We start from the raw sequence: 14,733 nt of genomic DNA on the forward strand, positions 1-14,733 counted from the left end.
CATCAACTGAAGAATGGATAAAGAAATTGTGGTTTATATACACAATGGAACACTACATGGCAATGAGAAAGAATGAAATATGGCCCTTTGTAGCAACGTGGATGCAACTGGAGAGTGTTATGCTAAGTGAAATAAGCCATACAGAGAAAGACAGATACCATATGGTTTCACTCTTATGTGGATCCTGAGAAACTTAACAGAAACCCATGGGGAGGGGAAGGAAAAAAAAATGAGGTTAAAGTGGAAGAGAGCCAAAGCATAAGAGACTCTTAAAACCTGAGAACAAACTGAGGGTTGATGGGGGGTGGGAGGGAGGGGAGGGTGGGTGATGGGTATTGAGGAGGGCACCTGTTGGGATGAGCACTGCATATTGTATAGAAACCAGTTTGACAATAAATTTCATATTTAAAATAAATAAACAAATAAATAAACTTAAAAAATAACAATGAAATTATGGAAATCTCCAAATATTTGGAAATAAAACACACCTATCAATAGCTCATGGGTGGGAGAAGGAATCCCAAGGATATTAGAAAATATTTGGAATGGAATAAAAATAAAAAGTGAACATATAAGAATTTATGAAGTGCAGCTATTCTTTTACAGAGAGGGAAATTTATAGCTTTAAATGCTTATAGTAGGAAGGAAAAACAGTCTGAAACTAATAATCTTCACTCTTCCCATTTTCTAATCTGGAAAACAAGAGCAAATTATAACCAAACAACAAATGAAGTAAATACTAAATATATGAACATAAGTCAAAAAAATACTAAATAGTGAAATATTGGGGAAATTCCAAAATTGGTTCTTTGAAAAGATAAAAAAAAATTGATCCTTAAAAAGTTAAAAATGAAATTATCATATGATCAGCAATCTGATTTCTAGGTTTGTATGCAAAAGAATTCAGAGCAGGATCTGGAAGCACTATTTACACACCCTCGTTCATTGCAGCATATTCACAGTAGCGAGGATATGGAAGCAATCCATATATCTATCACTAGGTGAATAGATAAAGAAAAATCTGGTATATACATACTATAATATTATGCAGCCTTGAAATAGAAGGAAATATTGTGACATATTACAACATTGACAAACCTTGAGGACATTTTGGTAAGGGAAGTAAAGCCATCACAAAAGTGTAAAAACTATATTCTTCCAGTTATTTTGACTCTCTAAAGTAGTCAAAATCATAAAAACAGAAAGTGGAAAAGTGGTTATCAATGGCTGGGGGGAGGGAAGAAGAAGAATCAGAGTTTAGTGGGTAGAGTTTCAGTGTTGCAAGATGGAAAAGTCCTAGAAATTTGTTACACGACAATGTGAGTATACTTAATGAACCGAACACTTAAAAATTGTTAAGATGATAATAAAGATCTATGCACAAAAAATTTGATATATCAGTAGCTTTACTGAATTGTAGGTTTGAGTCAGCAATAGGCAAGAAAATTAAAGCATTAGGATAGTAAAGGATGACAAAGCAGACATTTCTATATAATGGATTGCTGTAATGGTTACAGTACTATATAAAATCATTGAATTGTAAACATGAAATAGGTGACTTTTATGGTATGTAAAGTATACCTTTGTAAAGTTTTTCATACTAAAAGAAAAATTAACATTGCCTGTTTAGGATTAGTTCCTGATTTACTTCAGATTAAATTATTTATGTCTGAATATCATGATCCAGTAATGATCTAGTTGTAAGCAAACATTTTCCAGTAGGTCATAACATAATAAGAATTGTATGTTCCTGTCTTTGGATGAAGCTCTACAAAGCTGATTTTATGCTTTTTGTTTTTTTATGAACCTCTACTTCAAGAAATTTTTGTCTCTGTCATCTACCGTAAAGCCCATCCACTGTTTTTAGAGTTTATATGATTGATCTTCTGGAGTATATTGTATCTTTTCCTCATTCCTAAAGTGGCATTCTCACCTTACAGTGACAATAATCTTCCAGTATAGTGGAAGCAATCATGCATACTTTTGGTCAGGGATATTGTAGTGTAGCTGTGTATATCTTCAGGCTCAGTAATTGGTGAGTAAAGTTTAATTTCCATTTTCCTTCTTTCTTTCTGTGAAGGTGCTTGTGAGCGAAGATTCTGACAGTGATGGTATCGTGGCCCACTTTCCTGCTCATGAGAAACCAGTGTGCTGTATGGCATTTAATACAAGTGGTATGTCCTTTTTCTTTCCATTTATGTCATGGGATTTCAACAAGTTTTTTTTTTTTTTTGGAAATGGAAAATATGAAACATGGAATCTGACTTTTCATAATGTGTCAATGGGTATCAGAAAAGTAAGTAGACCTCAGTAAGTGGTTCTTGAGTGATGAATTTAAAATAAAAATTTAGGGGGGGGGCTAGGTGGCTCAGTCAGTTAAACATCCAAATTTGGCCCAGGTCATGATCTTGCAGTTCATGAGTTTGAGACCTGCATCAGGCTCTGTGCTGACAGCTCAGAGCCTGGAGCCCTCTTTGAGTTCTGTGTCTCCCTCTCTCTCTTTCCCTCCCCTGCTCACACTCTGTCTGTCAAAAATAAATAAACATTAAAAAAAATAAATAAAAATTTAGAAACCCACCAAGCATTAGTTTTGCTCTCAGTAAAGAGGTAATTGAATATCAGCAGTAGGTAAACTGTGCTATTGAGTTGCATTAATTTCTGTATTATAATTAAGCCAGGAACTTCAGTATTCCAGACTACATATTAATGTATGTAAGTGGCACTTTCCTTGTAATTTCAAATTTCTTTTTCACTTTCACATACAAGCGTATTATAAAGTATTTGCTTGTATTTTTCCCTGTGTTTTGGTAGTGGTTTTGTTTTTCTATTTATTCTTAAAGCATTTGATTAGGAGAGATGTTATAGTAATGTGGAACGTCCTACTACTTTTCATTTTTTTCTTCAAACTTTTTGTTATATAAAGTTTCAGACATAAAAATAGATTTAAAAGATAGTATAGTAATGACCCATGTATCACTACCTTGATTAAATAGGTGTTCACATTGCTGTGCATAATAAATAAATATATATATGTATAGGTATGTGTATACTTATGTATATGTACTTGTATACCCATGTATGTATAATAGATGTACATAAGTATATGTATTTTGTTGAATCATTTGAATGTAAGTTACTCATGTAATGACAACTTACCCACTACAAATTAATCATGGTTTCCTAAGAATAATGACCTTTTCCCATATAGCCAGATATTATATTGTAGTTTTGAAAGTTAACACATTATGTTATCTAATATCCAAGCCATAATTTAAAGTTTCCAATTATCTCAAAAATGTATCCTGCAAAATATATAATATGATACTATGTTGATCACATGGCTATGTTAGTAGACCTTCAAAATATCTACATATTGGAGATAGGTTTTTCTTATGGAGATTAGCAAGTAATCTGCAGAGCATTTTTTTGGCTTCATTTCTTTTTATCTATTAATTTTTTATTTTAGAGAGGGCAAGAGAACATGAGTGGGGGAGAGGGGCAGAGAGAGAGAGAGAGAGAGAGAGAGAGAGAGAGAGAGAATCTCAAGCAGACTCCATGCTCAGCATAGAGCCCAACAAGGGGCTCGATCCCATGACCCTGGGATCATGACCTGAGCTGAAATCAAGGGTCAGACACTCAACTGGCTGAAGCCACTTGGCTTCATTTCTGAAACAACTTTTTACTTAATAGTTGGATTATGTTGAAGCTTGGAGAATGGTGGTTTTTCTAATAATACCATGTTTTCTGTAAGATTAACTACTGTTCTATAAAAAAAAGTTTTCTCTCATCAACCAGGAATGCACCATAGTTCTCTTGTATGTGAAAGGCAGGATAAATACTTAATTCTTTCCCTTTACTTACCAATTTTCATTGTTAGGAGTTGGTTTAATACTTACAGTGGTGTAATTCCATTCCAGTGTAGTCATTTTTAAAATACTTTGTTTTTAAGTAAAAGATAAAATTGCTCTTTTGCTTTGGGAGCTGAAATAGTCTTCATAAACTTACAGTCGTTTTAGATCTTATCCCTTTGGTTGATGGATCTGAAGAGATTGTCATTTTTATCTTATTCTGCAGAAATTATCCTATCAGTTAAAATTGATGGAAAGACCCATCTTTTTTTCCCTTTTCATCTTTTCAAATAAAGAATGATGGTAAGAGGATAATATAGAGCATTTTGAATAATCTTCCTTCTAATATCTTAATTAGTCATTTTTGATAGAGAGGAAGATTTTTGTAGTGGTTGTTGATCAGTAGGATTGATTTAATTAATAAAGACAAAGATTTATGGAAATGCTTTGAATGTTATGGGAATTAAGTTAAATTTGAAGAAACAATCTGGAAGTTATGTCACTTACAGCACTCTACTTGGAGTAACCAGTATGACTCATTTTGATGGTCCATCTGTTATGTCAAATCTCCTTTGTATTAATGTATATTTCATATCTCCATAGTCAGAATGCTTTAGACATTGGAAGCTGTACTTTTTCCATCCTGTGGCTTTCCATTGTAACAAGAACGTACCACTTACCTTAAAGAATATTATAGTTATCTGTATCATTGTCTAGCAATTAATTCTAGAAAACCACAGTTTACTGGGATTTCATAATTTTGACATACATTTTTCATTTGATTTTATTTGAACTCCCAAATTTGTGTTTTTATGGTAATATTAAAAATTTTTATATTTATACCTCCTTTTTTGTGTTCCTAGAGCACTATTTGTATAACGCTATGATATAATTTATCTTGAAGTAATCATTTATTTAAATACTTGTCTTCCTACCTAACCTCTGAGTTCCAGTTTACATTATTAGGGTTCACTCTTGGTGTTGTACATTCTGTCAATTTTGGCAAATATGTAATGACATATATCCACCATTATACAGAGTAGGTTCACTGCCCTAAAAATCCCCTTTGCTCTACCAGTTCATCCCTACCTTCCTCAACCCCTGGCAACCAGTGATCTTTTTTACTGTTTCCATAGTTTGTTTCATTTTCCAGAATGTCACATAGTTAGAATCTTACTGTATATAGTCATTTCAGATTGACTTCCTTCAATACTAATAAGCATTTAAAGCTCCTCCATGTCTTTTCATGCCTTGATTACTCATTTCTTTTTAGTGCTGAATAACATTCCATTGTGTGGACATACCATAGTTTATTTGCCATTTGTGTATCTTCTTTGATGAGGTGCTTGTTCAGATCTTTTTTCCATTTTTTGATTGGGTTGTTCATTTTTAAATTGTTGACTTTTAAGAGTTCTTTGTATATTTTGGATAGCAGTCTTGTATTAGGTGTTTTGTAAATATTTTTTCCAAGTCTATGGCTTGTCTTCTTATTCTCTTGAAAGTATTTTTAAAAATGAGAATTATTTAATTTTAATGAATTCTGAGTTATCAATTATTTCTTGTCTAGATCATTCCTTTGGTGTGTATGTAACATTTTAAAATATACAAATTGATGTTCTTCTGTTGTATTCTTAGTTCAATTTCACATTGGATGTTGTAATTTCTTGGAGGGAAGATCTTTATATGAGAACTATTTTATGAGTTTTAGGATCTCTTTCATTTTTTTCTTGAATATCAAATGAAGCTTCTTAACCTCAGTCTAAGATCTGGAAGGTTTATGGATAGAATTCAGAGAGTATGTGAACTTAGGAAAAAAATTACATCTTTATTTTCTCTAATCTCTGATGAAAATTTCCTTCACTTATGAAAATGTAGAATAAAATAGTGAAATATTAGCTGTACTCCTGAGTTTATGAACAAATAAAAATAATAGATGTTTCCACATCATTTCTATCTTATTTACATAATTCTCCCAGTATTGCTTATGGTTCAAAATTATAGTAGATACTGTATTTTAATATATAACAAAAAAAACCTAAAAAAAAAAGACATACACTGTATGTCAATTTTTAAAATCTTATGTATTTTACTTTGTCTTAAAAATATATTATTCTGAGAAAGATGTTCCTAGGCTTTACCATATTGCTTAAAAGGTTCATGGCACTAGAATGTTTAGGATCCTGTTAATCAAAAAGGTTTATGCTCCCTAGAGACTCCGTTCACATTACCTGGCTCAGTCTTTGTGATTAAGTTAACAAGGGACAGTCCTTACTCATGGCATCTACTGGTGTGATAGGGACTTAAAGCAAGGAAGGAAAATCCTTTGTGGAGTAAGGACAGAATGCTAGGAGATGAATATTTACTTGGTTTCGACTATTGGGGAAAGTTCTTCAAAAGAAGTCAATTCTAAATTGGAACTTAAAAGATGATTAGTTAGGAAATAATGATTCTGTGTCTGGTATATAAATAAATATTAGTTGAATGAATGAGGCAAGAAAAATATGGCATATTTGACATAGATTGTGAAGCAGGGTCTATACAGTGGACTCATCTGTTTATTATGTGGCAGATACATTTTTCAGTGTATCATCATTTCTGCAGCATTTTATAAATGCTTTGTACATGTTTAAATATTTGAATTAAATGGAGGATTCATAACTCAGCAACCACTCACAAAATTGGTTTGCAAAATCTTTCATAGAAGATAGTGGAGATTTCATGCAACTGCTTGCAATTCATCTTAGTTATTTACTGTTCAGCTCTGAGTGTCTTTGCTATTTAGAGTATGACTGTTATTGCTTGAGTATAAGCAAGTGTATCTATAAAAGATTCAATTCTCAGTGATTTGAAAGCCTTGACTTTTTTTTTTTTAAGCTGGTCACTATCTGAATTGTTAGTTATAGAATGATATTGGGTTTAGCTGTGGCTGCTAACTATTACCCAGCTCCTATGTGACATTTTATTTTACTTGTCTAGTTTCTGTATTATATTGCTTGTTTTATCCTAACCTTCTCAAATTGAGAATGCATATGAAATGTTTGAAGCAAGAGGCTGCATTGCCCTTTGTAAATGCATGGATTCCTTAGTAATTGTTATTTTTCCCCTGTAGTTATTTATGTTATAGTTTAAAAAAATATTTTTGGGAGAGCAAATGATGTATTTTCTATTGATCTTTAAATCCTCCTATGTTATAAAATGATACATTTTCTGCTCTCTGGTTGAAAAAGTTTTATTAGCTTCTGAACTTTTATTAATTGGTATTTTTTAGAAAGGTGTGTAATTTAAATGGGCATTAAAACAGTACTTACAATTTTTTACTTAAATTGATCTTTTCAAAATACAACTTGTAGATCCTCTAGTAACACCTTCCAGTTTTTCTTTAACATGTATCCATACATATTTCTAAATTTATTTATACCAATAAGTTTTAACTGTTTTGCTCCTCCAGTAATTCTCTTATTTAGTTAAAGGCTTTTTCTTGGGGTATGTAGTGTGGCCAATAATAACAGTAGTGCTTGTTAGAATACTTTTTACAAGTTTAGGGAAGTTCATTAAAAAATAAGCAGAACAAAACATAGCAATGTTTATTGTGTGTTTTTGTTTTTAAACCTGATCATTCTGTAACCACTTTACCTGAACATATCCCCGTTATGCTTAACAATATAAATAAATTTCTTAGTCTTTTTTTTTTTTTAGAGAGGCATATTTTCTGATGACAGAATTATTAAGATGTCCTAGACATACATCAGGATTCAAGGAGAAAACCAGACCTGTTGTCCACCTTCTGAGAAATTTTAAAAACAATGTAAAATGTACATGATGAAATAACAGTCCAAGGTGAATTAAGGAGAAAATGTAGGTTGTTTGGGTGGTATGCAGTTCGGTTTTGTATGGGACCTATTCAGCAAAGAAATTAAGGGATGCCATTAAATAGCGTTGTGAAACTTTTAGTTCAGCAGCTGCATTCAGTTTGTTTTTCAATTTATCCTTCCCATTCTTGTTTATTAGCTGTGACTCTGAGTCCTGAATTAAAACAAATATTTTAATGGCAACATTTATGATATGGTTTGAAGTGCCAGAGAGGCCTCCGGTGCTTAGATCTGGGTAGGTTCAATATGGGTGGTGTAAATTTGTTGGTTTCAGTGATTTAGATACACAATGAGTAACATTTTCTCAGGAGCTTTTTTTTAAATTAATAAACTCCAATTTTGAGGGGGCAGTTTCAGGTTCACAGCACAATTGGAAAGTACAGAAAACTCTCATATAATCCGGCCCTCACTCCAAACCTCCTACACTATTGACATTTAACACCACAGTGGTAGATTTGTTACAGTTGATGAACATATATTGACCCGATCATTATCAACCAAAGTCTGTAGTTTACATGACTTGTAAACTTGGTGTTCATATATTCTCTGTGTTTTGACAAATTAATATTGACATATATCTACCTTTATAGTATAATACAGGATAGTTCCATTGCCTAAATGTTTTTCATCATGTTTGGGATGTTATTATTTCTTTAAACATTCTTTCTACCTTTTTTTCCCTCTTTTCTCCTTCTAGGACTCCTGCTACTCACAGATTAATCTTGGTGGTGTCTAATAGGTCTCTGGGGCTCTATTCATTTTTCTTCTTCTTTTTTTCCCCAAACTCGATAATATCAGTTGATTTCTTCTGCCAGGTTCAAAACCACGATTTGAGCCCCCCTATTGAATTTTTTATTTTAGTTATTGTACTTTTGAGCTCTGGAATTTCTATTTGTTTCCTTTTTTTATAGTATTATCTCTTTATTGATATCCTTTGCTTGGTGAGACATTGTTCTCATACTTTCCTTTAATCCTTTTAACATGCTTTCTCTGCATCCGTGCTGGCATTTGGTATTATTGCCACTTCTTAATTTTATAAATACTAGATGGGGACCTCTGTAAGAGAGGTCATTTGGAAATCTTTTTTCCCAGTCAGAAGTTTGTATTTTTATCTTTCTAACAGAGTCTTTTGCAGAGCAAAATTGTTTACTTTTTGTCAAATCCAATAAAAAATATATCAGTTGTGTTTTTGTGTTCCTGCCTCAGAAATGTGCACCAGTCTGGGGCCTGAAGATTTTTCTCCTATGTGATTTTCTGATAGTTTTCTAGTTTTACATTTTGTATTTAAATTTATTTTTATTATTTTTTTGTTTTTATTATTATTTTAATATTTATTTTATTTTTGAGAGAGAGAGAGAAGGAGGAGCAGAGAGAGAGGGAGACAGAGGATCTGAAGTGGGCTCCATGCTGACAGCAGAGAGCCTGATGCAGGGCTCGAGCTCACAAACCAAGAGATTATGACCTGAGCTTAAGTCGGATGTTCAACTGACTGAGCCACCCAGGCACCCCTACATTTTATATTTAAATTTATGATCCAAATTCATTGTTATTTTTTGTATAATGTATCGGATTAGGTCATGGTTATTATTTTTTGGCTTATGGATATCCAGTTGATACTTTATTATTTTTTCAAAATTCCATTCTTTCTCGGATGAGTTTCTTTTGTACTTTTTCATTAAAGTAACATACTTCTGTTGGCTATTTCTGGATTCTCTGATGAAGACGACTTTTTAGCTATTTTCTGTATGGGAATATCTGTATTTTGCCCATAATTTTCAGGCATGTTTCGACTAGATAGTTTTTGACAGTTACTTATTAATTTTTCAGCAGCGGTCAACACTCTTACTTTGTTCACAGCTTTTAGTATTAATACTCTTGATCCTCTTGATTAGTTGGGTACAGAGTTGAATTTTTGGGGGGCAGCATTTTAATCTGTAGCGTCAGCTCACTGAAAATTTTTGAAAAGGTTGCTGTGTTCTCCTTGCCTTCACATATTGTGGGTTCCTCTTCCTCCGGCTGTTGTTCTGCCTGATGTAAGAGCTACTATTTTTATTTATGTTTTTTTGTATTGAACTTTGAGATAGATTTTTTTAAAACTCTGGGGTTTTTCTGTTTTGTTTATTGGTTTTGTTTTTTTATAGGGTTAAAACAGCAGTCTCTTTTGATTTTACAAATTCAACCCAAAATCCTCTTTGCTGGTCGGTTTGAGTGGGTAAAATGTTCTCAGGGACCCTAAATTTAGGCAGTAACCTGTGTACATATATTAGCTTGGGCTGCTGTAACCAAATCCCATAGATGTAGTAGCTTAAACAACAAAACCTTTTTTCTCACAGTTATGAATGCTAGAAGTCTGAGATGAAACTTCCAGCTGATTTGGTTTCTAGTGAGGTCTTTCTTCCTGACTAACAAACAGTCACCTTCTCAATGTGTCTTCACATGTCCTTTCTTTGGTGCAAGGAAGTGGGGACAGAGAAAAAGAGCTAGTTCTGTGGTGTGTGTGTGTGTGTTTGTGTGTGTGTGTGTGTGTGTGTGTCTTTTAAATTGAAGTATCATCAACATACAATGTTATATTAGTTGCAGGTGTATAACATCTTGATTTGACAATTCTATACATTACTTGGTGCTCACTATAATAAATGCAGTCACTATCCGTCACCACACAATGTTATTACAATAATATTGGCTATATTCCCTAAGCTGTACTTTTCATCTCCCTGACTTATTTATTTTATAACTAGAAGTTTGTACCTCTTAACTTTTATCCACTTTGCCCATCCCCCTTACCTACCCTCTGGCAACCATCAGTTTGTTCTCTATATTTAAGAGTCTGTTTTTTTTTGTTTGTTTTTGTTTATTTGTTCATTTGTTTCACTTTTTAGATTCTACATTTAAGTGAGATCATATGGTTTTATCCTTCTCTGTCTTATTTCACTTAGCATAATACCTTCTAGGTCCATCCATGTTATTGCAAATGGCAAAATCTCATTCTCTTTTATGGCTGAATAATATTCCTTATTTTATATGTAAATATATATAACATCTTTATCCATTCATCTATCAGTGGACATTTGGGTGGCTTCCATATCTTGGCTATTATAAATAATGCTACAGTAAACATAGGGGTGCATATATCTTTTTGAATTAGTATTTTTGTTTTCTTTGGGTAAATACCCAGTAGTGGTATTACTAGATCATATGGTTGTTTTAATATTAATTTTTTTTAGGAACTTCCATATTGTTTTTCATAGCTGTTACACCAATTTACCTTTCCCTCCAATAGCGTACAAGGGTTTGTGGTGTCTCTTCTTATCAGGACACTAATCATACCAGATCAGGGTCTCAGCCAATGACCTAATTGAAACTTAATTACTTCCTTAGAGACCCCATCTTCAAATATAGCCTGGGTTTTTAGAGTTTCAATATATGAATGTGAGGGCTGCACAGATATTTAATTCATAATAGTACATATATAGAATCATTTGGTTACTCTTAGTTTTTAAAAGACTCTTATTTGGTCGTAGTCCAATTCTGGGTTATTCTGTTTGTGATTATTGTATCATACTTTTTCCATGTGTTTAGTTTCATTTTAAGATAAATATTTTAGGGGCACCTGGGTGGCTCAGTCGGTTAAGCGTCCGACTTCAGCTCAGGTCATGATCTCACGGTCCGTGAGTTCGAGCCCCGCGTCGGGCTCTGGGCTGATGGCTCAGAGCCTGGAGCCTGCTTTGGATTCTGTGTCTCCCTCTCTCTCTGCCCCTCCCCCGTTCATGCTCTGTCTCTCTCTGTCTCAAAAATAAATAAACGTTAAAAAAAATTAAAAAAAAATAAAAAGATAAATATTTTATAAGAAATGTTAAATGTTAATGATCTCTTCATCTTGTAGTGTGTTGTCCAAAAGTATATAGCCTGGCACAACTTTACTGCTTTAACCTGTTCTTCTACCTTTCCTTCCAACATTTAGCCATACTGTTTTTCAGCTCCTTAAACATTTTACATCACTTTTCCTCCACCTGAAATCCTCTTTTGCCTGGGCAACTCTTATTTATCTCTCGAGTCCCATTTTTTATGTATTATTTTGTGAAGACCTACATGACCCTAAACAAAATATCATGTTCTCCCCGCCCCCACCTTGCTGCTTAATTGGGCAAGTAACTTAATACGCTTGGATCCCCCCTAGTACTTCAGTTTTCTCATCAATGAAATGAGAGGGTGATAATGGTATCCAAAACAATACCCAAAACATAGGGTCACCTCCAAAAATTTAGCTGTTGCTGTTTTCATTATTATTAACTTCCCTCATCCTAGTTTAAATTTTATACCCATTTAAGAGTATTCTTGGGGCGCCTGGGTGGCGCAGTCGGTTAAGCGTCCGACTTCAGCCAGGTCACGATCTCGCGCTCCGGGAGTTCGAGCCCCGCGTCAGGCTCTGGGCTGATGGCTCAGAGCCTGGAGCCTGTTTCCGATTCTGTGTCTCCCTCTCTCTCTGCCCCTCCCCCGTTCATGCTCTGTCTCTCTCTGTCCCAAAAATAAATAAACGTTGAAAAAAAAAATTAAAAAAAAAAAAAAAAGAGTATTCTTTCAACATGTTTTCTGCTATAGATAAGCTTTTACTTCATACCCAGGTATTTATTATTAGCCTGGTAATTTTCACATAATTAATAAGTAAACACTGAATAATTACACTTACTATTTTTTTCTATAATTATTATGAAAAAAACCATGGCAGGGCAGAGATAAGGCACTAATTCAATGTAATTACTCATTTGTTGAATGAAACTCAGTTATTTCTAATTTGTAGTTTGAATGAGAATTGTCTTTTTCCCTATGAATTGTAGGAGTGATCCTTTTTTTTTTTTTTTTTTCAACGTTTATTTATTTTTGGGACAGAGAGAGACAGAGCATGAACGGGGGAGGGGCAGAGAGAGAGGGAGACACAGAATCGGAAACAGGCTCCAGGCTCCGAGCCATCAGCCCAGAGCCTGACGCGGGGCTCGAACTCACGGACCGTGAGATCGTGACCTGGCTGAAGTCGGACACTTAACCGACTGCGCCACCCAGGCGCCCTAGGAGTGATCCTTGATGCCAAATTGTATAAAATGAAGAAACATATCACACATCCTTAAGATTGAAATATGTAACATATATTAAAAATATCTTGTGGAAATTAAATCATATTTGTGTAACTAAGTAAACTAGATTGGGGTATTAAGTATATTACCTTTGACATAAAAGAAGATAAGCATTTTTATTAATCAAATTGGAAATTAGAAACATAAAAAAGAAATTCTTGGGGTGCCTGGGTGGCTTAGTCGGTTAAGCATCTGACTCTTGATTTTGGCTGGGGTTATGATCTCCCAATACATGAGTTCAAGCCCCGCCCATGTCAGGCTCTGCACTGACAGCATGGACCTGCTTAGGGATTCTCTCCTTCTCTCTCTGCTCCTCCTCTGCTTGCTCTCTCTCTCAAAATAAATAAACATTAAAAAAAAAGAAAAGGAAATTCTCAACTCTCTGCAGTAAGCCTGACATTTCTAAAACAGACCTGTTGTCTTTAATTTGGTAAATAATTGATCTATTTTCCAGAGGCATTATTTCTGCCAGCTGAGTAGCTGAGAGCTGTGAAGTACAGCACATCTACATTTTAAATAATTGCCCTTCCTTGGCAGAGAAATTGCTTTTCCATCCATTAATAAGAGGAAAATTAATGTTGGGTCTGTAGTAAAGTAGATTAAACATGTATCCCTTTGGATGCTTGACTGCATCTTTAACAGACTTGAAATTTTTCTGGTTACTTAAATGTTGTATATTGAAAGGTGATGGTGGTCGTGGGTTAATCATTAAAAAAGTTTAGGTTGGATTTTTTTTTCTTTTGCACAGAGTTTCTCCCATTGATCACAGTAAGTGGTCAGAAAAATACCTTGTCTTGATTTTTGCTAACATCTATAATGCCTCACAGATTTATAGAATTATGTGGCTTCTGAGTTTTCCTCTCATCCAACAGCTTCTGGTTTATTACTGCCAGTCATTTATACTATATCACTAATAATTCAAAGGCAGCTTGAAGAGTTTATTGCTTTTTTTCCCCTAAGAAGGGGATGTTTCCATTATAGATTTGTAATTACTCTCCTCTGTCGTCATCTTGCAAAATGACATATCTTACTCACATAATGGATTACTCCCTAAAGGATTTGTTCTTTTTGCTCTCTGTTCATTGTGACACAGGCCTTATATGAGAGTTAGTGGTAACTTTTCAGGTTTGACTTATCATAAAGTACAGTAGGCATCATAATTTCAGGCCCATGCTGGTATTGTGGTCCCACCAAAATGTTTAATTCCTTTTAAAAGCAAAAAAATAATAATAATAGTAATAAACTTTTAAGCTAATGGAATACTTTAATATATTTTTAAAACCAGCAACTGTAATTATAAAATATAATTGTAAATATTTTTTTTCATGGAAGAGGAGGTCCATAAAGGCAAAATTGCCCAGGGCCCATGAAAGTCCTAATGTAGCCCCAGGTCCTGGGTATCCATTAGTAGGGAAGAGCCCTTCTCTTTCTCCACCACCATTGCCACAGTATTTCTAGTTAATTAAACAGAGATGCCCAATTCACACTAAATGAACTAATGAAAGATGTGAATACATACATTGGCATACTATGAAAAATGAGGTACATGCATACGCAAACACACACACACTTGTAACACTATAGCTACCCATAACAGATGTAACTATAACAGTACTAAATTTTGAAGAACGTAAAGAATATCTGTAGCCAAGTACATACATGCAAAGTAGCCAAGGGTGAATTAAACTTTTTCTTATCAGGACAACTTTAGTGGTTGTTAAGCAGTGAAGTACTTGAATATTTATTGTCCCTTCTGCTTTCCTGTCTTCTGGAATGCTCTGGCCCTCCCCCAGATTCAGGCTTGTTTCAGTGTTCTCATTCAGATTTGTTTATACTCTTGCCATGCATTATTTTGAACAGTACTTTGAAAACAGTGAAAATATGTCT

At 33.9% G+C, this 14,733-nt stretch overlaps 1 protein-coding gene across 6 annotated transcripts in view; it reads left to right on the forward strand.

Annotated features, from left to right (window-relative positions):
* BCAS3 (BCAS3 microtubule associated cell migration factor) overlaps positions 1-14,733 on the forward strand; it is a 616,861-nt gene that overhangs the window by 199,168 nt on the left and 402,960 nt on the right. For all 6 annotated transcript variants that reach the window (XM_047080915.1, XM_047080917.1, XM_047080916.1 and 3 more), the window contains one exon: positions 2,081-2,174. In XM_047080915.1, the coding sequence (XP_046936871.1) occupies positions 2,081-2,174 (94 nt within the window). The remainder of the gene's footprint in view (positions 1-2,080; positions 2,175-14,733) is intronic.

This window comes from Lynx rufus, unplaced genomic scaffold, assembly GCF_022079265.1.
Source record: "Lynx rufus isolate CCGP_SWC_20201006 ecotype Redwood Valley unplaced genomic scaffold, mLynRuf1.p SCAF_18, whole genome shotgun sequence".
In the NCBI taxonomy this organism is placed as follows: domain Eukaryota; kingdom Metazoa; phylum Chordata; class Mammalia; order Carnivora; family Felidae; genus Lynx; species Lynx rufus.